General features: G+C 34.4%; 1 protein-coding gene and 1 pseudogene across 1 annotated transcript in view; both read left to right on the top strand.

Annotated features, from left to right (window-relative positions):
- The window catches only part of LARS1 (leucyl-tRNA synthetase 1), a 48,875-nt gene that overhangs the window by 13,243 nt on the left and 10,029 nt on the right, over window positions 1-25,603 (top strand). Inside the window, exons 8-28 of the mRNA XM_039836452.1 lie at window positions 566-629; window positions 2,080-2,147; window positions 2,249-2,474; window positions 3,719-3,806; window positions 3,884-3,960; window positions 6,895-6,948; window positions 7,725-7,865; window positions 9,462-9,539; window positions 11,706-11,791; window positions 11,884-11,949; window positions 12,049-12,131; window positions 12,541-12,679; window positions 13,159-13,371; window positions 13,860-13,917; window positions 15,749-15,812; window positions 18,016-18,199; window positions 19,322-19,412; window positions 20,244-20,384; window positions 21,390-21,530; window positions 21,792-21,908; window positions 24,095-24,205. Coding sequence (XP_039692386.1) covers window positions 566-629; window positions 2,080-2,147; window positions 2,249-2,474; window positions 3,719-3,806; window positions 3,884-3,960; window positions 6,895-6,948; window positions 7,725-7,865; window positions 9,462-9,539; window positions 11,706-11,791; window positions 11,884-11,949; window positions 12,049-12,131; window positions 12,541-12,679; window positions 13,159-13,371; window positions 13,860-13,917; window positions 15,749-15,812; window positions 18,016-18,199; window positions 19,322-19,412; window positions 20,244-20,384; window positions 21,390-21,530; window positions 21,792-21,908; window positions 24,095-24,205 — 2,290 coding nt within the window. The remainder of the gene's footprint in view (window positions 1-565; window positions 630-2,079; window positions 2,148-2,248; window positions 2,475-3,718; window positions 3,807-3,883; window positions 3,961-6,894; window positions 6,949-7,724; window positions 7,866-9,461; window positions 9,540-11,705; window positions 11,792-11,883; window positions 11,950-12,048; window positions 12,132-12,540; window positions 12,680-13,158; window positions 13,372-13,859; window positions 13,918-15,748; window positions 15,813-18,015; window positions 18,200-19,321; window positions 19,413-20,243; window positions 20,385-21,389; window positions 21,531-21,791; window positions 21,909-24,094; window positions 24,206-25,603) is intronic.
- Window positions 12,789-12,907, top strand: LOC120581840 (uncharacterized; annotated as a pseudogene).

Genomic DNA, 25,603 nt, shown 5'->3' with positions numbered 1-25,603 from the left:
GTGCCCCATAGACTACTTTTTTTCTTTATCCTTTCTCTTTTTATGAGTTTTTTCTTTTTGTTCTCTTGTATCCTTTGTTTTCCTTTTTGGCTTGCCAGTTTCTAATTTCTCTGAGCGCTTAGTGTTTATGACAAATAGAAGCAGGGAGAATAGAAGTATTGTTTTTTATGATCTCACAAAAGATTCTGTTCAGCATTCCCAGCCAAGCAGAAAAATAATTTTATTTGTGTTTTATTTATTCTTTTGTTCTATAAATTGTTTTAAGATCCTTCCTTGATTATGTGGATTAATTAAAAGGTGTTTGCATTTCATAAGTGAATTTATATTTTATAATCTTTTGTTTCATACTACAAAGTACATATTTTTCAGTGGTATTACCTTTGATGAAGGCAGAAAGCTTTCATTAAACTAGGTTGGCCATAGAACTAATGTCTACATAAATAATGGATGTAGACATTTGCTCAGTTTTAGTTAGAAGAAATATTGTAAGATGTTAGCAGCAACACTAGCAAATATGTTAGGATAAAACTTGTATCTTATAATAATATTTGCCACTATTTTTTAGGTATACTATTTATTCTCCAAAAGATGGACAGCCTTGTATGGATCATGACAGACAAACCGGAGAGGTAATGATTAGTGACATAGAGTAGCTATTGTTATTAATTTTTTGTATGGCCATAGAGTTTAAGAAATACATCAGAAGCCTAAAAAATAACTTTATTCCAGTGCTGAGGTATATAGTTTTGATACACTCTGGTGGCTGTGAAGAGGGAGGCAGAATGTCATTAGAGGTACCTATATCTTGCTATTCTAAGAGTGGTCCTAGATCAGTGGCATTAGCTTGTGATGGAAAAGCAGTTTTGAACCTCACCCCAAAATTGCTGAATCTGAATCTTTGGAGGTGGGGCCCAGAAATTTGTCTTTTTTCAAGCTCTCAGTGTGATTTGTATGCATGCTAATGTTTGAGAAACACTGCCTGGGAAATACACTGCTCTAAAAAGAAAGCATGGGGAAAGGTAATTAGATATGTGGCTAACTGACGTACACAGATTCCATTTATATTTGCTTTGATTACGTGCCTACTTGCTTATTTCCAAAGGACTTCTGGCCATGCATGACATCAGTTCACTCTACATTCTTGTAGGACACATTTGTGACATCATTCCTTATAATACTTAAGTGAAGCAAGGGTAAGCGATTTGCCTAAAGCCTTGGCACAGTAAACCACCAACAGTGTCGAGATCTGAAATTAGGAGTCCCAGTGAGTGTGTCATTCTTTGTTACCACCTATAAACACATTTATAGTTTAATGACTACTTTTCAAAATCAGCCTTCAATTATGATGTAACTTATCTGATAGAAGTGAGAATTGATCAAAATTTTGGAAGATTTGAGAGACTTCAGAAGGCCCAGTTTATTGACTATATTATATTTTATTTTAATATAATATTATATAATATTATATTTTAATATAGTCAATAGTAGCAATATTCTAAATTTCAGTAGTACATTACAGTTTTTCAAAGCATTTTCCTATTCATTATCTTACGTGATTCTTATGTGAGGCGTAGCAGAGTTATTTTATGGATGAGGAACTGAACGCTCAAAGAGATTGTCATTTCCTTGGGTCAAGTGGTTAGTAAGGGCCCAAGCTAGATTTCGATTACACGTTATCTGACCCCTGGTCCATTGTATGTCTGTGATGACTGCTCTGTGGCATTGGTATCTTCTGACTCTCATTTGGGCAAAAAAAATACTTTTTTATCTGATTACTGCAAATCACTTTTTTTTCCTGTCCTCCCCTCTAAGGGGAGCAAACCATCCTTACTCGTTGGAGTCTGGGCCTCCTTTTCTATTTCTGATAGGGTAGAAAGGCCATCTCCCAGGTATCTTCTCACACATTAGACTTCCATTTAGATATGGTCAGTACACCGCTGGCACATTGGAAGAAACAGTTATTTTAACAATGCAAGAACTCATCTTAGAAATTTGAATCAGCTCTCCCACATAGATTAGTAAGTTTAATCCAAATCTTTTTTCCCTTCAAATTTTTGTTTTGTGGTTTTTTTTTTTTAGGGTGTTGGACCTCAGGAATATACTTTAATCAAGTTGAAAGTGCTTGAGCCATACCCATCCAAATTAAGGTAGGTTTGTCAAAGAGTTATTACATGATCTTTTTGAATATCAGATAGTTGTGATAGAATCCATAGTATTTTTTGCATAAATATATCTTTTTTCTTCTTAGTGGCCTGAAAGGCAAAAATATCTTCTTGATAGCGGCTACTCTCAGACCTGAGACCTTGTTTGGACAGACAAACTGTTGGGTTCACCCTGATATGAAGTATATTGGTTTTGAGGTGGCGAATGGTGATATATACATCTGCATCCAAAGGGCTGCCAGGAATATGTCATACCAAGGCTTTACCAAAGACAGTGGCGTGGTGCCTGTTGTTAAAGAATTAATGGGAGAGGTAAGTTGGATAGCAGACTTTTAGTGCATAAATTTGCAGGGAAAATTTCAACAATGAAGCTTAAGAAAAGAGCATTTAAGAAAACTTTTTCGTTGAAGCATATATATAGTCAAATGTGTAAATCATAGTGTATATTTTGGTGCATTTTCAAACGTGTACATTCATGTAAGCTGCACTCAACTCAAGATATAGAACAGTTCTACTCCAGAAGGCGCTCATGTCCATTTCACTGTCATACTCATCTTCTCCCATTGCTTAGCTGTGCCACAGCTTGCTAACCATTCTCTGTTATGGATATTTGAATTGTTTTCTGACTTTTTCTGTTACCAAGCATTGCCTATATCATTAGTTCATGATGTTGAAGTTCTATCTGAGAAGTTTTTAGGAAAGTATTAATGACACAAATTTTTAACTGTTAATAATGCAGCTTCTTTTCACTTAAAATTTGCTTAAAATCTGCTTAAAATTTGAGCAGATTCCTGAGTGAGGAAAATGGGTAATATAAATTAAAAAATAGCTTTCAACCTTTAAGACTTAGAATATTTAGCCTTCACCCATATGACTGTAAATTCTATAAACGTAGCTTATCTATATGAATAATGTGGGATGGGTAGGAACCGTGTGGAATTGAAGAGTGCATTCCTTAGTTAAACAAACAGTTGTGAGCTGTTTGTTGTATTTTAGAATATGGGTCCAGTATTGTTGAATCTTTTGGTTTTTTTTTAAGAGAAACCAGATGTACCTTTTTAATTCGATTTGTCTTCCTAATTATTTAAAATGGATATATAGTATTCTATGTTGTAGAAGTCTCATTTATTAAATAATCTTTCTATCATTTAAAGTTTTAGTTTCCAGGTTTTGCTTGGATAATTAATACAGCATTGGGCAGACTTCTCAAAAAAAAAAAAACTTTTTTCCTCTGAGATAAATTCCTAGGATTGGATGGCTTGGGTCCAATTTCTGTGAACATTTTTGTGGCTCTTGCTAGGGATTCCTATATTGTTTTCCTCAAGAAGTACAATGTCACCAGCTATGTATTAGTGTACTAATATCTTCACAACTTCATCAGATTTGGGTATTGTAATTATTTACAGTTATTTTTGGTTTAGTTTGTATAAAAGAATTAGTTTTGTTCTCTTTCATATATTTTTGATTACTCGCTTCTTGAGACTTAAAATATTAACTTTTTTTTAATGGTTAGAATAAATTTCTTCACTTTTTATGCTGATCTTTCTTTTACACAGGAAATTCTTGGTGCATCAATTTCTGCTCCTTTAACATGTTATAAGGTGATCTATGTTCTCCCAATGTTCGCCATTAAGGAAGATAAAGGTAAATAGTTTATTTCTTTATAGAAATACTATGATAATCACATTCTGGCTGTATTAATTCTACACTCTTTTTATAAGGTACCGGTGTGGTCACAAGTGTTCCGTCTGACTCCCCTGATGATTTTGTTGCCCTCAGAGACTTGAAGAAAAAGCAAGTAAGTATCTGAATTTCACATTCTTATTTCCTCTTCATCATCTGATTGTTCAGTACTGCTGAACTACACTGTGAGATTAGGCTAAAAAGCTGTGCATGTATTTTTGAACTGCAATCTCTAACTTGTTTCTTCATGTTTATATGTTGTCCTGTGGTTTGAATTTTGAATATAACATTTCATAGAATGTCTTTTTTCTGTTTTTTAATTTTTTAATTTTAATTTTTAAAATTTATTTATTTTAAAGACTATATTTTGGAGCAGTTTTAGGTTTACAATAAAATTGAGAGGAAGGCAGAGATTTCCCATATACTCCCTGCCCCAGCATATGCATAATCTCTCGGTTACCAACATCACCAGAATAGTACATTGTTTTACCAAGGATAAACCTCCATTGACGCATCATAATTACCTAAAGTTCATAGTTTACCTTAGATTTTACTCTTGGTGTTGTATATTCTGTGAGTTTGGACAAATGTATAATGTGTCCATCACTAATAATCACACAGAATATTTTCACTCCTTAAAAATCCTCTGTGCTCTTCATACTGTATGGTTGGAATCATATTGTATGTAGCCTTCTCAGATTGATTTCTTTCACTTAGTTATATGCATTTAAGGTATCTGTGTCTTCATAGCTTGATAACTCATTTCTCCTTGTGCTGAATAGTATTCTTTTGTCTGGATATACCACGGTTTGTTTATCCATTCACCTACTGAAAGACATCTTGTTTGCTAACAAGTTGGTTGGCAGTTATGAATAAAGCTTATATAAACATTTGTGTGCAGGTTTTTTGTGTAGACATAACTTTTCGGCTCTTTTGAGTAAATACCAAGGACTGTGATTGCTGGATCATATGGTAAGAGTGTGTTTAGTTTTGTACGAAACTGCCAAACTGTCTTCCAAAGTAGCTTACCATTTTGCATTTCCATCGGCAATGTGTGAGAGTTCCTATTGTTCCACCTCCTCACCAGCATGTGGGGCTGTCAGTGTTTGGGATTTGGGCCATTTTAATAAGTGTGTTAGTGGTATTTCATTGTTCTTTTAATTTTTATTTCCCTGATGACATATGGTGTGGAGCATCTTTTCATATGCTTATTTGTCATCTGTACATCTTTGGTGAAGTGCGTCTGGTAAGGTCTTTGGCTCATTTTTTAATCAGGTTTTTTTTTCTTCTTCTTCTTGAGTTTTAAGAGTTCTTCATCTATTCTGGATAGCAGTCTTCTATTAGATGAATCTTTTATAAATATTTTTTCCTGGTCTGGCTTGTCTTATACTTCTCTTGGTATTGTCTGCTGCACAACAGAAGTTTTTAATGAAGTCCAGCTAATCAATTATTTCTTTCATGGATTGTTTCTTTGGTGTTGTATCTAAAAAGGCATCACCATACCCAAGGTCATTTAGGTTTTCTCTATGTTATATCTTCTAGAAGTTTATAGTTTGGAGTTTTAATCTAGTCTTTGATATATTATTGTGAGTTCATTTTTGTGAAGGGTATAAAGTCTGTTTGGATTAATTTTTTTTTTTTTTGCATGTGTATGTTCAGTTGTTCCAGCAACATTTGTCGTTCTACTGTATTATCTTTTCTCCTTTATCAAACATACATTGATTATATTGCTGGGGGTCTATTTCTGGGCTCTTTATTCTGTTCCATTGTTCTATTTGTCTCTTCCTTCATTAGCACCAAAATGTCTTGATTACCATACTTTTATGTCTTGAAGTTGAATAGCGTCAGTCATGCAGCTTTGTTCTTCAGTATTTAGTTGTCTATTCTGGGTCTTTTGCTTTTCCATATAAACTTTAGAATTAGTTTGTCAATATCCATAAAATAACTTGCAGGGATTTTGACTGGGATTGCATTAAAACTGTAAGTCAAGTTGGGAAGAACTTACATCTTGAAAATATTGAGTCTTCCAACCCATGAACATGGGATATTTCTTCATTTTTTTTTAGCTCTTTGATTTTGTTCATCAGTTTTGTAGTTTTCTTTATATACATCTTATATATATTGTTAGCTTTTTACCTAAGTATTTAATTTTTTTGAGTGCTAATGTAAATGGTATTGTATTTTTAATTTTAAATTCCACTTGTTCTTTCTTGGTAGGTAGGAACTTTTGTACATTAACTTATATCCTGCAACCTTGCTATAGTTGCTTATTCTAGGAGTTTTTTGTTGATTTTTCTTTGGATTTTCTGCATAGATGATTATGCCAATCTGTATAACTTTTGCATTAGCAAGAACATCCAGTGTGATGTTGAAAAGGAGTGGTGAGAGGGAACATCTTTGTTTTATACCTGATCTTAGTGGAAAAGCTTCAAGTTTCTCATCATTAAGTATGATGTTAGCTGTAGGTTTTTTGTAGATAGTCTTTATGAAATTGAGAACGTCCCTCTCTAGTTTACTGAGAGTTTTTTTTTTAATCATGATGGGTATTGGATTTTGTCAAATACTTCTTTAAAAATTACATCTGTTGATATATGATTTTCTTTAATTTGTTGATGTGATGGATTTCATTAAACTTTTGTAAAAGTTTTTTGACATTCACATTTTCATTGCAACCTAGAATATGAACCTCACTTTCAGTGGTGTATGCGAGTGAATTTTTCCTTTTTGGTTGTACAGTTTCATTATTTAAGTCATTTACTAAAACTGTCGCACTTTTAAAAGTCCTAGATCCCATCTGGAGATATTTGGTTAAGTTAAAAAATTGCTCTGTATGGATAGAAAAAATAATAGTTTAAAAAAGAATAGTTTAAAGTCCTAGAACTAATAAGCAATTATAGCAAGGTTGCAGGATACAAGAATGTACAAAAGTTCCTACTTACCAAGAAAGAACAAGTGGAATTTAATAATAGTTTAAAAAAAGGTTGCTTCTCTCAGTGATTATATCAGTAAAGTGTTGATCATTAATGTTAACTTGCAAATATTTTTGCAGGCTTTACGAGCCAAGTACGGGATTAGAGATGACATGGTGTTGCCATTTGAGCCGGTGAGTACATAGACGATTCAGGATATTCATAGCCATCTCTTCATCAGAGGAAAAAGAGCTAATACTGTCCTTGTAACAAAATTAAATAATTAGTGGAGTGTGGAAGTAAGAGGGAGGGTGCTGAAGAATTTACTTTAACTTGATATCTGCTGTGGCAGATAAGAGTGAGAGAAAAACTAAGAAGCATTTGCTTAGCACCTGGCACCTGAAATTCTGGATCAAACAAATAGCTTTTAGCATCACCAATTTTATAGTAGTTTATTTTGCTAGTTTGGCCAATTTCCAGGCTTCTGAAGACAACATTTTGCCATGTTACTCAGGAATGTTTATGTTTTGATATTAGTGCCTGCAAAAGAAAACAATTAAAATTACTAACAAATAACTTTCATGAAAAACTCAGAAGACTTATTAGAAACCAAAAACAAGATACTCCATGAATTTAGTTGTTTGCATAATTTTGCTAGTTTTAGTGTTAATTATTTAGTTAATCGTATGCTACTGGAGGATTGAGAGCTGGGGAAGGTGTGTGTGTAAAAAGGAGGGACAATGTGGGATTTGGTACACAGAATTTGGGTAGTTCCTGTGGCGAGAATGAAGACAAATTCACAGTTTGATGTTAGTTACTTTGTGATTATCTCGTATATGGTACTGCTGTAATGATACATAAAATCTAAAATGACTTCATTGGGCAATACAAGCAAAAGGACTCTGCCCCATAGGGCTGTGTTTGTGTTCATTCAGTGTGAATAAATTCCTGACATTGCTGTTCTTTGTAGGTGTCAGTCCTTGAAATCCCAGGTTTAGGAGGTCTTTCTGCTATAACCATGTGTGATGAGTTGAAAGTTCAGAGCCAGAATGACCGAGAAAAACTTACAGAAGCAAAGGAGAAAGTATATCTAAAAGGGTTTTACGAAGGTGTAAGTAATAATTTTTTATTGTTTTTATTTGAGTCACTCCATGCTCTCTGGTTTTCTTCTTAACGATTTAAAAAGTATATACAAAATTCAATGGCCATATACCGATCTAAGACAGATTAATGAAATTAATAAGAGATTGTATTCTTCTATTTCCAAATTATTTTAATCTTTTTTTTTTTTCTTGGCTAATAGCACTTACAGATATTACATTTTTGTGCCCTTTAGGAATCTCTTAAGGAATGAATTTCTTGAGAAGATATTTAAAGTTAGTTCATATTATTATGCAGTGAACTCCACAGGTTTATTGCACAGACAATAATACTTGGTCCTTTCTTTTGCTCTTTAAATTAAGAAGTTCATATTTTAAATACGTAGTTTTATTCAGTTTATTAATTTACTTGTTAATGCCTACTAGTGACAGATGGGCCCAACAAACATGTTCTGAACCTCTTTCCTCCTTAATTGTGGCTGCGTTAATGTGGCTTATTACATTTAAATGGAAAGAAGACTAGGCTAGAGAAAGTAAAAATTCAATTATTAGTGGCTTGAGGTTAAAATGAAGATTTTTAAGGACATAAATTAGAATGTTTTTTATTTTTACCTTTACTCTTATTTTTCTTGATAAACAAGATTTGATTATATGTCTTTTTTAAGTGACTTACTTCATTGTGGGTGATGATAAAAGTCAATACTTATGTAGTACTTATGTATTATTTAAATCTCAAAATAACCTCGTGAAGTAGGCACTGTTATTCCTATTTTACAGACAAAGAAATTGAGGCACAAAGAGGTTAAGTAATTTACCCAAGATCATCCAGATAGCCAGCCAGTGACAGAATTGAGATTCAAAGTAGGCAACTTGGTTCTAGGATTTATGCTCTTAACCACTGCACCATATAATGATCAAGAAATAAGATTTCACAGTGATGAATTAAACAGATATAAAGCATTTTGGTATGTTAGAGGATTGGAAGGTCAAAAAAGAACATATGTCTTTCACTTAAGATAGAAACTATTTGAGAAATACACAGGAGTCAGGTAGATGGATGTCAGTGTCAGCTGGAAAGAGGATTGTGAGTTAGAGCTCTGACAACGGTGGGCAAGCTAATACTTTGCCCTGGAATTAAATTTCCCCACTAAGTAAAAGGCAGAGTTGAAAAATAATAGGCCTTCCTCTAAGAGCCAAGCTTATCAGATGGCCCAGCAAAGGAGAATGCTTGCTGGCAACAGGCGGATTTGGAAAGAGAAGCTGAAATGGACTGAGCTGAGTGTGCTCAGTTTCTTCTCCCAAAGCCTTTAAGAATGAGGTGAGTTGGTATAGTTAGTATAATGGAATTCTCACCACATAGAAATCTGAGAAGTATGTTCAATGATAGCTATCCTAGTTATACTAAAAGAAAAAAAAGCATGTTATAAATATTAGTTGTCCAAGCTGTGCCAAAATAAGTTATGGTTATACATGTGATAAATTTCACCCTAAAATATTTCGATCTGGTGAGTGGAAGTAAATTTAATTAGGGAAAAGTTTGGTGAGCAACTCAAAGTAAATTTTAATTATTTTGTATGTGTTTTTTTCCCCATTTCTCATCCTTTTAGATAATGTTGGTGGATGAATTTAAAGGACAGAAGGTCCAAGACGTAAAGAAGACTATTCGGAAAAAGATGATTGACGCTGTACGTGATAGGCTGTTCTCTGAAGGCTGTTTTAGGAAAAGAGCTTTTAGTTAATTGATGGACTTAATAGTGTTAATTAGCAATGAGTCTGTAGTAGAATTTGGAGCTATACTAAAGATAGCATTTAGTTTCGTGGCAGAAAATAGACCTATTTAGCAGTTCCTTCAAGTTGAGCTTCCCACCTGTAACACTGATGAAAGTAGTAATCTAAAGTTAGGATGTTTTCTACCAGTGGTCATTTGAAATATTAGTAGTTACAATTCTCTCTTTCTATAGTGCTTTACTTTTTACTTTCATCCTTTTCCTCCTCTATCTTCATTTTTATTGTAACTTTCTTCTATTGAGCTACTTAACTACTTTTCAGAATTTTATTCTTGACAATTATATGTACCCATAACCCAGAGAGACAATGGTCTGTAAGGCTTATTAAAATATAAAAGCAGCAATTTCCTTTTAATCTTTCCACATGCTCTTAAATTTCTAATTGGAAGGGCTCACTTTCAACTATTTTAGTTTCTTTAGATGCTATTCTGCTTTTGTGGATGTGAAATCTGTTTTTTTTAAAATTGAGATATAATTGACAGGGATGTGAAATCTTAATCTCTTATTTCTCCGAGGAGGAGTTGATGTTTAAGAGTGATTATAAAAAGGTGATTGGAACCTTTTGGGATATTGGTAAGGCTTGTCACTGGGCTTCACTGGGGGAGATCTGTTTGGGCCTTGGGGAAGCCCTGATGTTAGTTAGGTCTTCTTGGGTTCTTGGATTCCCCACAGAAGATTCTTCTCTCTGGCTTAAAAGGTCTAAGCTAACAGCATTCTGGGAGCCGAATGGGAGAATACTGCTAGTGCAAGTGCCAACGTCCAGTATGCTGGCTTTCACTTAGTCCCTATTTTCACTGTGATGTCCATATCCTTAACTTTGTCCTCTGGTTGAGAGACACTTTTATCTTCTCTAGAGAGTAAACCTGTATTGTTCTGTTGGCACAGGAAAGGGCAGTTGCCTGTCTGTGTATAGTGTGGGATTAGAATATCTGCCAGCAATTCCTGAGTCTTGGAGATTTTACAATGCAGACTGGATTGCTTATCAGCATTCTCTACTGCTGGCTTAGAATTCAACTAGCTTTTTCAATCTGCTAATAATACAGTTATCACTCATCCTGCTTTTTAGTTTCCAAATTTTGGTGGACATTGTTTCTTTTCCCATTCTCCTTGTCTTTGTAGTTTCATACCATTAAAAAAAATCCTGTTCATTGTTTTTTTTATCGGAATTTTGAGAAGGAGTGAAGTTAAATGTCTGTTTTTAATTTACTACCATTAAAAATCCAAGCTATTTAACTTCAGCATGAGGAATTGCATTAAACCCACAGGAATGAATATTCATTTATGAGTAATGTTGAATATTATTTTAAAAATTATCCTAGCTTAACAAGTTTAGGATCATAATACATTAAAAGATATTTGGTAAAAAATAAAATTCATGATCAATTTTCTAGTGGGAATTTTTAATGACAGTATAAATCTTTAGTAACAATATTTTCTGTGTTTAATTTTTATGCATCTATTTTTTTAAAAGTTTCATGCATTTAATTTTCCATTTTATTTATATTGTTATTATAACAAGGATAACCTCTAAACCATAGGATGAGAAACAATAAAACATCTTTCATTTTTCACTGAAGAGGAATAATCTCTACCTAGGGAAGGTGATCCACTTGCTGAAGATGCATGCCTTTTCAAAAGCAAGTGTTATATGGAAAATAGGGCAGATAACTTTAGCCTAGAAAGAAAGAAGATAAAATGAAAATGTGGGATTTTGATTATTGGTGGTACAGTATTTTTTTTTTTTTTATTATTCCCAGTGTGGGACAATATTTTTATTTTTAATTTTTAAAAATAAACATTATACTTATTTAAGGCTTACAGCATGATTTGATATACATATAAACAGTGAAATGATTTCTGTAATCAAGCTAATTAATATATCTCCTTACACAGTTACCATTTATTTTATGTGTGATGAGAGCACCTGAAATCTGTTCTCTTAACAAATTTCCAGTGTTGAGTACAGTGATACGGCATTTTTAAAAACAGTTATTTTTATTACCCTTGAGACATAGAGATTGACTAGATATAATATCTGATATATTTTTATTTACTTTCATTTAGGGAGATGCACTTATTTATGTGGAACCAGAGAAACAAGTCATATCCCGGTCTGCAGATGAATGTGTCGTGGCCTTGTGTGACCAGTGGTTAGTCTCTCTTATAGCAAGAAGAAGTTTTCTTCAGTCACTTTGCTTATCCTTTTTGACCTTTTTTTTTCTAACCAATTGTGCACTCCCAGGTACTTGGATTATGGAGAAGAGAACTGGAGAAAACTGACAACCCAGTGCTTGAAGAACCTGGATACGTAAGATGGGAGAAGGGAAGTGATGAGGGAAGGGAAAGGAGATGAGAAACGTGGAGGACAGTAAAGGTGAAGAGAAACACTTTATTTTTTACTCTCCAGATTCTGTGAGGAGACGAGGAGGAATTTTGAAGCTTCCTTAGATTGGCTACAATCACATGCTTGTTCAAGAACTTACGGTCTAGGTGAGCAAACTTCAGATTTTTCTATTTGAATGACTTTGCCAGTTACACAAATTAACGCTTTTACCTGGTCCTCTCTCTTCTATTGTTTTTCTAAATTGGGATTGGGAGGTTTCGTCTAGAGAGTGAGGGGAACTAGGATGTGGTCCCCTACCATCTACCTCGTGGTAGAAATGTGCCCCCTCTAACCCACATACCTTTTATGTTGTGCCCTTTTTATGGAAAGTTTCAAGTGCTTCAACCATTTTGCTTTTTATTTACCATTTTATTTTTATTAATTATTCAAGTAGATTTAAGAACTTTCTGAATAATAGCTTTGTAAATGCTATAGGCCTGTTCTTGAAAGTAGGTTCTATAGATGAAGTGTCTCTTAGGTCTCACATGCATTTGCTTTCTTCTTTTTATCTTTCAGGTACTCGTCTGCCTTGGGATGAGCAGTGGCTGATTGAATCACTATCTGATTCCACTATTTACATGGCGTTTTATACCGTGGCACACCTGTTGCAGGGGGGTAACTTGCGTGGACAGGCAGAGTCTCCACTGGGCATCAGGTTGGTAAATGGCTAAGAGAAAGAAGTTTGTCAGGAAGAGATATGATCTTTTGATTTATGTTTTGAAGCTTCGTTTTTTAAACATTTAGTTTTTATAAGAATTCATTTAGTCTACAGCCATGCTACCCTGAACGTGCCCAATCTCATCTGATCTCAGAAGCTAAGCAAGATTGGGCCTGGTTAGTTCTTGGACGGGACACCACCTAGGAAGACCAAGTGCTGTAGGCATTTAAAAATAAAAGAATTCATTTAGCAGGATTTTATCCCAATGGTTTTACTTTTTTGCTATTGAACTGAGAAAAAGTAATCGATAGCCCCTTCTCTTATTATTATCCAGGCTTCATTCTTATGGTAGTCTGTTGTCCTTATTTGCTACTGTCACTACATTAATATTCCTAGTTCATAGTTAGATTAAAATACTGATTCAAAGAAATTACATATATAGTTATTATTGTTTATTTGTTTTATTTTTAATATAGACCACAACAGATGACCAGGGAAGTTTGGGATTATGTTTTCTTCAAGGAGGCTCCATTTCCTAAGACTCAGATCCCAAAGGAAAAATTAGATCGGTTAAAGCAGGAGTTTGAGTTCTGGTATCCTGTGGATCTTCGAGTCTCTGGCAAGGATCTTATTCCAAATCATCTTACATATTACCTTTATAATCATGTGGCTATGTGGCCAGAACAAAGGTGAGTGCTAAAAAAGATGTGGACTGGATTTATTACTTACTGATAGGGGTGACCTGTGGCTTCAATTATATAAGGAATTATTGTGTAGGATAGAGATTTACCAGTTACACCAGCATCAGGTATCTATACTTATTTATTTTTTAATTTATACAAAGATGCAACATTGTAGACACTATTTTGTCTCTTTTTTTATGTAATAACATATTTCTAAGATCTTTTTATATCCATATATATAGCCCTGCCTGTATTGTTTAAATACTTACATAGTAGTTCACTATATGCCTATACCATAGTTTATATAACTAGTCCTTTATTAATAGACACTTCCATTTTCATTTGTGTCCTGTTATGAATAGGACTTAGTAAAATATTCTTGTACATTTGTCATAGCAAACTTTTATGAATCTTTTAGCATTGACTCCAGAATTTTAAGCCTAAACCTTAAACTTTAAATTTTATTTTCTGTCTTTAAACATTTATCCGTGAAGTGACAAATGGCCTGTAGCTGTGAGAACAAATGGACATCTTCTCCTCAACTCTGAGAAGGTAAGGCTCATTGCCTCTTTTTTTTTTTCTTTTTTAAATATAAGAGCTATTTATTGAGTTCTTGATGCACAAGAGTAAAAGTCTTTGATTACAAAGACAAATAAGACATGATCTTTAACCTCACGTGGTTTCTGGCTAAGGGGAGCAGATGGGACAGATGATACAGCATGTAGTGCCTGTTCCCATTAATAAAATCCTCCTTGTTTTAACTGCCCCTACCCTATTGCCTCACAGCCTGATTTCTAGCACTGTCTTCCAGTCCTTTCCTATGTCTGTACCATGTGGTCCTCTGACCCTGCTTTACGTGCGCATTTTAGTTGTCATCTTACTAGAGTTACCATATTTAGCAAATGAAAATAGGGGACATACTTATACTAAAAAATTTCTACCTGAAATTAAAGTTAACTGGATATTCTATATTTTATCTGGCAATGCAATGTCTTAAGTGAGTTGGCTGCCAGCTAACCTAGTGAGTGTTCCTGCATTCTTGAAATGATCTCCTTTGGCAGATGTGGCGTAACTGACATTACTCTCTCCTTGTCTTCCTCCTCCCCCTTGGACCACGCCTCAGACTCTTAAATCTTGAGCTTCCTCACAGCTCCAGCTTCTGTTCTCTCTCGCTCATTCTTCCCAGGACACCTTCAGCACACTCCAGACTCATTGCCTCTTGAAAGTTAAAATTTTGCAGAAAGCTTTTCAGATGTAGGAATCATTCTTTATTTATTTATTTATTTATAAATAAATAAATAAATAAATAAATAAATAATAAAAATAAGTAATAAATAAATGCCATAAAAAATATGAAAATCAGAAAGTTAAAAATTTTCCATTTAAAACGTTTAGGAAACTAACAGCATAAAATTTATCTTTAAAATTGAATGAGTAGAGTGGATACTATTAAATGAGTGGAGGGACTTACATATTATGACATTACCTATTATATTTGTATTTAGAGTGACAAAAGGTGACACAAATTGTGACTGGAGGAGAAAGAGACAGAAGGACACAAGGGGTCAGAGACAGAGATGGAAACGTATAGATCCTAGTGTTGAGAACTTAGAGCATCTTTCTCATTAAGTAGAGAAAATAGTTTGATGGTTTTGTTTTTGTTTTATACAGTTACTGGCCATTAAATTAGAATAACAGAATTTTAATTTAATTCTGTAGTTTGTTATAATGACATTTTCTTTGGTCTCAACATTGTTGTATTATACACTGTACAAGATACTTTATTGCCATATACTGGAAAATTGATGTAATATCACCTCTCTTTGGTATCAGCAAAGTTATGATAAAGACATAAACAAATTTAAAGTAATATTATTAGGTTGTGTACAGGGCCTCCTTAGATGTGCTGCCCTTAGGCGGAGCACAATTTGAACAACCAATTATTGTGACCCTAATGACAGGGAGTTCCCTAAAACCCCAACTCTGACCGATGAGCTAGTCCATGTATTTCTGAATGACTACTAGCTATAATGCTCTTTTTTATGACCAACTAAAGTGTTCCAAGGTTGTAGTGGAATAATTTCACATGTCTAAACCAATGATATAGGCTAATGGAAAGAGCAGTGGACTGAGTAGCAGACTGGAGATCCTATCCTCACTCTGTCACTGACTAGCTGAATGAACTGTGTAAGTGACTTTATTGACTGGACTTCAGTATTCACCTCTGTAAAATTAGTTTAAGGTATCTGTTTTCTTTTCACATTTCTAATCCTTTTTGTCCTTACTCGATTATGGCCAACCTATTTCATTTGATTTGGCTGATTAGGTTTCTTTTATTTATATGTATTCTTACTAAAGCCTACTCATTGGCTTTCAATTCCAGATGTCAAAATCCACAGGCAACTTCTTCACTTTGAGCCAAGCTATTGACAAGTTTTCAGCAGACGGTAAGTATACTTTTTTTTTTTTATTATTGCTGTTATGTAGGGTCCCATTGTCCTCAGATTACAGAACGCAATTTTAAATTGTTTTAATTTTATTACTTTTGCCAATATTTTAAAGTATTCATGTTTTCTTTGTGTACAAATGCTGTAAGATGTAAAACATAAGAATTGCTGATGTGATCATTAGGGACAAATTCAAGCTAAGATTAGATTGAAGAGTTGGTTTGTAGAGGTGTTTAATATGTAGGCAGCTTTTCCAAAGTATTTCCTCTATATTTACTGTAAATATGGGTGACTTGAACTTGGGAGTGTTCACTTTTCAGGAGAATATTTTTTCCCTGGCCTCAGTACTGTTCATTGAATCATTACTTTGTCAAGAGAAGAAATGAACTGTCTAACCTGAAGGACCCGTTCATTTCTTGTGCATCTTAGTTTGTGGCCATCGTGGCACTTCTTTTTTCTGAAGTTTCTAGCACAGTTCAAGACCATACTGCAAGGGATTGGGAAGGACTAACCTACATAACTCAATAACAGTATTTTAACTGGACACCGTAAGGCAAAAAAGGAACTATACACAAATACTGAAATTAGCAAATATATTTCTATAGGTGGTGTAGATTAGCAGTTCCGAAATATATGTGTACTGTGATTGAACAAATAAATATACTATAGATGAGAGCTCAGAGTCAGAGAAGCTATATATAGGTAAATGGATTGGAATTGGCAATATCAGGATAAACTCATGGTTTTTATTTTGTGTACAGATAGGTATAAAAATAAACTGATGTAAGTGTGGGTTAGTATATGTGCAGGCATACCTCACTTTCTTACACTTCAAGATAGTGTGTTTTTTACAAATTGAAGGTGTGTGGCAACCCTATATCAAACAAGCCTATCATTGCCATTTTTCCCACAACGTGCGTATTTCGTGTTTCTGGGTCACAATTTGGTAATTCTCATAATATTTCAAACTCTTTCATTGTTATTATATTTTTGTGATGGTCTGTGATCAGTGATCTTTGATGTTACTATTGTAATTGTTTTGGGGCGCCAGAGACCGCATCCATGTAAGATCACAAACTTAATTGATAAAGTTGCGTGTGTTCTGATGGTTTCACCGACTGACCGTTCCCCCATCTCTCTCCGTCTCCTCAAGGCTCCCTATTCTCTGAGACACAACAACATTGAAATTAGGCAGATTAATAACCCTACAGTGGCCTCTAAGTGTTCAAGTGAAAGGGGTTTCTGCCTGTCTTTCACTTTAATTCAAACGCTGGAAATGATTAAACTTAGTGAGGAAGGCATGTTGGAAGCCAAGAGCGAGGGAGGCGTCTTGTGCCAGATAGTTAGCCAAGTTGTGAATACAAAGGAAAAGTTCTTGAAAGAAATTAAACATGCTGTTCCAGTGAACACACAAATGGTAAGAAAGGGAAACAGGTTTATTGCTGATATAGAGAAAATTCTAGAGGTCTAGATAGAAGACCAAACTAGCCACAATTTTTCCTTAAGCCAAAGCCTCATCCAGAGCAAGACCCTAACTCTATCTTGAGTTCTGTGAAGGCAGAGAGAGGTGAGAAAGCTGCGGAAAAAAAGATTGAAGTTAGCATGAAGTTTAAGGAAAGAAGCCATCTTAATAACACAAAATGTAGTTTTCTTATTCTTTTTTTTGCAGCAACATAGTATTTCATTACAAAATTAAGCTCTTATTGATTTTTTTCAATATTTTAGAATGGAAGATTTTGGTTGAATAATAAAATTTTGTTAGAAAACTTAGAAGAAGCTGTTTTTAGGACTAAGAAGTAAAATATGTATTTGTACACATAAGGCACCAATGTGTGTTTTCATGCATTAAAATATAGTATTTTGCTACCTCTAAATGAAGCTGAGATATCTATCCCCAGTTTATCATTTTTTTCCTTTGCCTCATTAAAGATCACTTTATCTCATTAACTTGGCATGCCTGATAATAAACACATATTGATGTTAAGTGTATGCAAATCAATACAGATGGTTCAAATATTTTAACAACATCGTTAGGGATACTACTTTTGGTGACTTTTGTTTTTGCTGTTGACCCATGTTCTTTAAAACATTTGTTAATTCTTAATTTATGTATAGACTTGGTGATGTACCCAACTGGACACATAGTTGATATTCGGTAACCACGTTTTTAAATTATCAGTTGTTTTTTCTCTTCTTCTTCTAGGAATGCGCTTGGCTCTGGCTGATGCTGGTGACACTGTTGAAGATGCTAACTTTGTGGAAACCATGGCAGATGCAGGTATTCTCCGTCTGTACACCTGGGTGGAGTGGGCGAAAGAAATGGTAGCCAACTGGGACAGCCTAAGAAGAGGTCCTGCCAGCACCTTCAATGATAGAGTTTTTGCCAGGTAATCTAAGGACCCCAACCACTTTGTACTTTAGAGTTGCATAGTCCTGGTACATTTTAAAGTTTTCTTTGTTTATCCCCTAAAAGAAATTAGCTGATGATAATAGCTACTATTCATTGAAAACTTACTTGTGCCAGATGCTATGCTAAGTACTTTGAATCCATTGTCTGATTTTCGCCACATGACAACCTTATAAGATAAAGATATTTTTAGCTCTGTTTTGTACTTTAAAAAGTTGAGGCTTGGAAAAATTAAGTATTTCATTAAATGCCTCAAAGCTAGCAATTTCGAATTTGGGATATGAATGTGTTTCTATATTTCTCCAAAGCCCATTCTCATAACCATTTTATTGTGCTGTTTTGCATTAAAGTAGGGCAGAATGGTTCAAGGAAAGGTAGATTAAAAGAAATGAAGAATTATCATTTTCTGCCCCCTTCAAAAGACATTTATTAATTCTACGTATCAGGAACCATACTTAGCACTGGTCTGAGAAAGATGGATGAGACCTGATTCTCCAGTTGTCTAGCAGGAGAGAAAAACACTTATCCCACCAGTTTTAAGTGTAATAATAGGGATTGACGGAATTCAGATGGTGTGAATTCTGAGTTTCTTGAAAAATAAACAGGATTTTTGCACGGAGAGGAGAAAGCCATGGAAAGAGTATAGTATTTATTTAAAGTACAGTATATGGAGGCCAGATTAGGCCATTTTATGAAGGGCCCGAGGTAGCATGAGAACATTTTTCTTAAATATTCAATGTCAGTTGTTTTAAATGTAACTATTAAACCTGACTATAACTTTAGGTAAGCTATTTTCATATTGCATTTGGGCTTCATAACGAAGTTTCCGTCAAAGAATTTTGAAATAAACACATGGTTAATAATGTTATCATAAACAGGAACTCTAAGCAGTGTCAGGTGACAATATGTACTTAAAAGTGGATGGACAATAGGGAGGCTGCAGTAGGCAGTTTTAAGGAACACAGAGATGGTTTTCTGGTTGAGCAGTTTTGAATATTTCAGGCATTGTTCTCATTTGACTGTAAATTAGGACTTGGAGCAGATTTTTATACCTATCTCTACTTGCCTTTAAATTCAGTAACCTTTTTTTCCTCTTTAATAGTGAAATGAATGCAGGAATTATAAAAACAGATCAAAACTATGAAAAGATGATGTTTAAAGAAGCTTTGAAAACAGGATTTTTTGAGTTTCAGGTAGGCTATTATTAATTCTTTTAGTAGTTATAAAATAACATCAGAGCGAATATGATGTATTTTTGCCCCTTTCCCATCCTCCTATACCATAATAACATCAGAAGTGGAGACTAAACATCTTGCCCAGAAAGTTTTAAATTCTTCAATAAATTGTGATTGTAAATAGTTTCCTTTGGTACTTTTCCTTTTATATTTACTTAATATAAGTAATTCTGTGTCTGGTTAAGTTGTACATATTAATAGATTATATCTAAAAATTAGTCATACGTTCCAGGAAAACATTTTTAAGTTGGTAAAAAAAAAATAAAGGCATAATCGTAACTTGTTATTTGAAAACATTTTCTGAGGTTTTCCACAAGGTGTCAGTGTTTCCTCAAGTTTAGCAGTTAAAGTGCTTAAAGTAAAAATAGGTTTACTCAATCAGTTTTGTAAAATATCGTATTGGGATTTATGTAACTTGGTTTCCATAGATGTGGTTAAATGGTAAGTGCTGAGCACACTGACATATCATGTTTATAGCCTTTTTTGGTACTTAATATCTTTCCTATATACTGCTCAGAGCATTTTGCCCTTAGTATTAGTTTAAATTGTTCGACTTTTATGTCTTACAAAATGTTTCTTAATTTTTTTTGAGACTCAGAACTGCAGTATCCTTTGAACGAGGTTTGATACACATTTACTTGTAAATCGTTAAAACCACAAAAATTCATCATGGGATTTTAAAAGACTAAAAACTTAAAAATGCATTAAAACAGAGACACTGATTTTTTTTTTACTTTTATTTTAAAGAAGTACGGGGAGAGAATTGGTAAATAATTTCAAATTTTATAGGCTGCAAAAGATAAGTACCGTGAATTGGCCGTAGAAGGGATGCACAGAGACCTTGTGTTCCGGTTTATTGAAGTTCAGACACTTCTCTTGGCTCCATTCTGTCCACATTTGTGTGAGCACATCTGGACACTCCTGGGAAAGGTATCTTTATGCATTTAAGATGTTGTGGGCGTTTTTGATTTTGGTCTCATTAAATAAATGTGGTAATGTTGTTACTGAAGAGAAAAAGACTGAAAATTAGTATTTCAAGAATAATGTTGGATTCATCATCATAATTACTGCAACAGGTTAAACCGAAGCTACCTCCTGTTTAGACAGATATATTATAGATATGCCTTTATGTATACACAGTGTATGTATTTTTAAAACGTGACTGTGCATATTGTTTATCTCTTAATTCCTGTTGGGAAATGTTATAATGCATTTAAATATGTTCAGATATACATTTGAATACATGTATGACCAATTGTTTTTCCAAGTGTTTGTTAAAAAGGTAAAAATATTGAAAAATATAAATGTTATGGACTGTTTATAAACAAAGATTGAAGTGCATATTTGCATAAATATTCTTGTTTTATATAAAATTCCTGGGATATATAGGGCTGCATATTCAAGGATATTGTATTAGCATTCTTACTGTGAAGATAAATTCAGTTATTTCTCCCCGGCTTGCAGATAAACAGATTGGCTGGTTTAAGAACTCCTTTCCAACCTTATTAGATAGACTCTTTTGTATTTTGCAACACATGAACAATACAAAAATGTGCTCGTGATGTATATACCAGATAGCCATACTTGCAATACTGGATGTATTAATAGGATAAAAACTGAGAATGTGCATAATTTATATAATGATTAAATTTAGGCAAATTAGCATTACATAATTTTCTTTGAAAGTGAGCATATGTGTGTGGGTATTAATATGCTTGTACAAATGGATGCTAATTAAGAATGTAGAGTCAGACTTCACAGCTTGAATTCTAGGGAACATTAGATCAGGGGCTATGGAAGTGTGCTGTGTGTAGTCAGAGTTTGAACTTGGAACACACAATTGCAGATGTTAGCCTTGGTATGAAACTGTAATCAAGAATCATAAACTAGTTTTGTCATCTAATTCCCTGAGTTTTTTCTTTTTTTCTTTAAAAGCCTGACTCAATTATGAATGCTTCATGGCCCGTCGTGGGTCCTGTGGATGAAACCTTGATACGTTCCTCACAGTACCTCATGGAAGTAGCACATGACCTTAGACTGCGACTAAAGAACTATATGATGCCAGCCAAAGGGAAGGTGAAGTCATTTTTTTTTTTTTTTAAACAAAGGTCATTCTTGAAAAGTTATTCATCAAATAACATTTAACAGTAATAAAAATTCAGACATTTTTGTTAAGATGTGTAGGGCTATCTTCACTGCTAATGCAGTTCTATATTGTGTATATACTGTGTATATTTTTAGTGTTAAAGGCGGTAGTGGTATACACTGGAAGGTTCTTTTCATTTTTGGTATATATGAAAGTGACTAAATGTCTTTTCCGTTTCTTCTCCCCTGTAGAAGACTGAGACCTCAAAGGAGCTACCTCAGAAGCCTTCACACTGCACCATTTATGTGGCAAAGAACTACCCACCTTGGCAGCATACCACCCTGTCAGTGCTACGTGACCACATTGAGGTGATGTTCTCAGCAGACTTCTTCCCCCAGCGTTGTGTCCTGCTTTTGGTGTTTTGGTTTTTAGAGCATTGGCAGTGTCTGGAGGAGGGAAGATGGGCAGCTTTGTTTAACTGCCTCAAGGCTTAGGGCTTCTTTTGTTATCCTCAGTGGCTCTTAAATGGATGCCAAGGGTAAAGTTACTGCTTTTTCATCATTTTTGAAACTTTCGTACAAAACTACACCGAATCTAGTTGTATATAATTAAAGGGTGTGGGACTTTTTCATACGTGTGATTAAAATTATGAAGCAAAAGGACTGAGTTGGCTGTTTGGATATGTTGTGACCTGAGCACTTGAGCTTCATGAAGCCTTAACCTAATTATGTTTGAAAAAATTGAAGGTTGGCTCTTGAGTAATTTATAAGAAAGTGTTCAGTTTACTAATTACCCATAGAAATGGAGTCTGATGTTTTTGGCTCTGTCGGGTAAATAGTTATTAAATATGATAGTTCTATTTAAAGGAAACTCGCTATTTAACTTAGTTCTAGGTGTTTCTAAAGAGAAAAATTAAAAATTCACTTACCTTTTTCCTTTCACATTCAAAATATGGAAATAAAGTACATGTTATGGAATTTTTGCTTAGGTTATTGAGAATAGTTATTGGTAGACACAAACTGTTAAGGTGCACTTAAGAAAGAGAGAGAGACAAAACAGATTATAGCCAAAGCCTAAAGTGATAATACAAAGGAAAAATCCTTAGTTTTGATTTTATATACCTTTATTAGAATTTCGCCTCAATAATTTTCATAGTTAATTAAGGAATACTCAGAAGAACTTGTACATTTGCAAGATTTGATGGAAAGAGAAGAGCAAGTGTGTTTGTTTTTTTTGCCTCATGAACCTGTTTTTGTGGAGAACTGCTTCTTCCTTGGTGTGTGATAGAAAAAGAAGGTAAACTTTAGAATCTGCTTGCAGATTTTAACTTATGATGGGTAAAAGAGAAGCTACTTTGGTAGGTGGAAAAATAAAACTGTGTCTGTGAATTGCATATTCATACTAGCATTTTCAAGCAATAGAAAAACCAAGTATAGTATGTAGTGTCCCAGGTATTAAAAAATAGATGCATCACCAGTGTTCTTTTTAGAGGTTATAGTTTTACTTAGTATTCATTGACTACTTATTACATAGTTTCAAAATAACATCATCTTTTGCTATTGTTTGGAATCATTACCTTCCTTTCCAACTTTTGTTTTCATCCAAAAGAACTAAAAGAATGTTAGTTTGTAATCAAGAAGAATGTTATGTTGAATACAGAACCTTTTTTGTGACATACAGGGAAAAGGAGTGTTGCCTGCCCTCTTCTCTTTCATCTGTATTTCAAAGCAGCACATTGACAAGTAGAGAAAAAAATTTTTCCCCATGTACCTCAGTAAAGGTTAGAATTAAAACTAAATGGATTATGGGAAATCTTACGTTACTTTTCATTTAGACTCATTCCCAACCCTTGGCTTTGATGCTGTGCATCTATAATAAGGAGAAAATAAGTCACCCAAAACTCTGAAAAGGCTGCTTGCTTTATTTCTCACTCTATTAAAGGGGACAGATGATGTTTGCAGAAATGAATGTACATTCAGGCAACACATTTGGGACTTAACGCATATCAGTGATATAGAGTATAGGCATTTGTTTTTGATAGAAATGATACTGTTTTTAACAGATTGATAGCTAGAGAGTCCTTCTTTCACATTTGTGGTAACAATTTATAACAGCGTTCAAAAGCAGACATTGTATAAATCTTGTATGATCCCTGTGTAGTTTTTCATTTCGATGTAACTAATGAAATGCTTGTAGGGGTTTGAAGACAAAAAAGATCTTTATAAGACCGTTTCGTTTTCTCATCAGATAAGACCTGATGTTACAATCCTAGAGGTGCCATTATTGTAAGGAAAAGTTAAGGTTTTGTGTGATACCGCTTTTCTCTCCGAAGTCATATATTCTCTGAATTTAGAGGGAGGAGGAAACTCCCTTCTGTATTATTCATTCCCCTTTCGCTTCCTCACGGCACAGGGGCTGCACACTCTTCTGCAGTTCTCTAGCAGATGGGTAGAGGCCTCCATTGTATGTCTGGCCAACTTCCTACAGGTGTATCTATCCTGCATCATCTTTAAAGTATTTTTCTCCACATCTTCTCTCACTTTTATTTTTTTAGAATAATAATGGAAAATTGCCTGATAACAAAGTCATTGCCAGTGAACTAGGCAGTTTGCCAGAATTGAAGAAATACATGAAGAAAGCGATGCCGTTTGTTGCCATGATTAAGGTAAGCTGTGGACCTTGTGTCACTGCCCACATGAGTAATGGTTAGGTAGGACAGTAGAAGGAAGGGGGAAAACTTTGGGTACGAATTCCCCAAGAAATCTGCCAAAGTAGCACTTTTCAAGCAGTGGTTGTGAGAAATGAACGATCAGATTTGGGGTTTACCTGTGGAATTGCTGAGTATTTGAAAATTTGTATTGTGGAAGAAAAACCGATTTAGAATTGCTGCACTAAATGATTCTCTTCCTGTTCTACCTTCCCTTTTCACTTTGGGGAGGAAGCATATTCTTTTGGCTAACTTTAGGATATTTTTACTCCATCCTATTAGTGGAACCAAGATTCTGCATTTGCATAGGTTTAGCTTAACAGGAATACACATTGCTTATAGACATTGGCTCTGTTGATATTTTGGGCCAGAGAGTTCTTTGTTGTGAGGGGTTGTCCTATGCACTAGAGGATGTTTAGCAGTGTCCTTGGCTTCTACCTGTCAGATGCCAGTAGGACCTCCCCTTCAGCCCCCTTCATGTTGTGACAACCAGAAACGTCTTCAGATATTGCTATATGTCTCCTGGGGGCAAAATCATTACACCTCCCTCCCTTAAGAATCATTGGGTTAAACTCTTAATTTTCTTCATATACATAACTTATCTATTGGATTTCTTGACAAAGAAACAGAAAGAAAGCTGTATGTTGCTTGAAATCTCAGGCTCTGGGGTCTGGTAAATCTTGGCCCCAATCCTGTTTGCCTGTTACTGACTAGTTTTGAGGCCTTAGACAAATCACTTAAATTCTTTGAGCAACAAGGTTTTTCACCTATAAAATGAGGAAATTAATAAACCTACCTTTTAAGAGTGCTGTGAGGAGTGAATGAAGTAATACAGTTAACCAAATATTACCTGTCAAGAAGTAGGCTCAGTAATTTTTTTTTAAATGTAAATCGATGTCTTCCATCCTGCTAGGCACATAGTGGTTATTCTTGTACTTTAGATTAATTCTCGAATATTTCAGGCTACAGATGCCTGCCTAATGGAGACCAAAACTCTTAGCTTGTCCTACATTGGAGTACATTATATTCTTGGGAAAGTCTTTTAATTCTCTTAGACCATAGTCAACCATCTGAGCCTTATGGTGTTTGAAGTTTCAGAAATAATTTAGAATCCTGGGTTAACATATCTTAGTCAAGTTATACTATGTCTGCTAGTATGCTCTGAATTCACTGGTTCCCTGCTCAGCTAGTACCATTGGTTAGAATGCCAGATTCATTCTCACCATACAGATTCAACAAAATATCTCATTATTGGTTGCAAAGACAATAAATGTTGATGACATGCATTAACAGAATCCAGAGAAACTGATTTGGAAAGTAGTTATACAATATTAGATTCAAGAGTTGGCTTTTTGA

The sequence above is a fragment of the Pteropus medius genome, unplaced genomic scaffold, assembly GCF_902729225.1.
Source record: "Pteropus medius unplaced genomic scaffold, Ma_sr-lr_union100, whole genome shotgun sequence".
NCBI classification, from domain to species: Eukaryota; Metazoa; Chordata; class Mammalia; order Chiroptera; family Pteropodidae; genus Pteropus; species Pteropus medius.
Note: the sequence above shows the minus strand (reverse complement) of the source record. Positions and strands in the feature narration are given on the sequence as shown.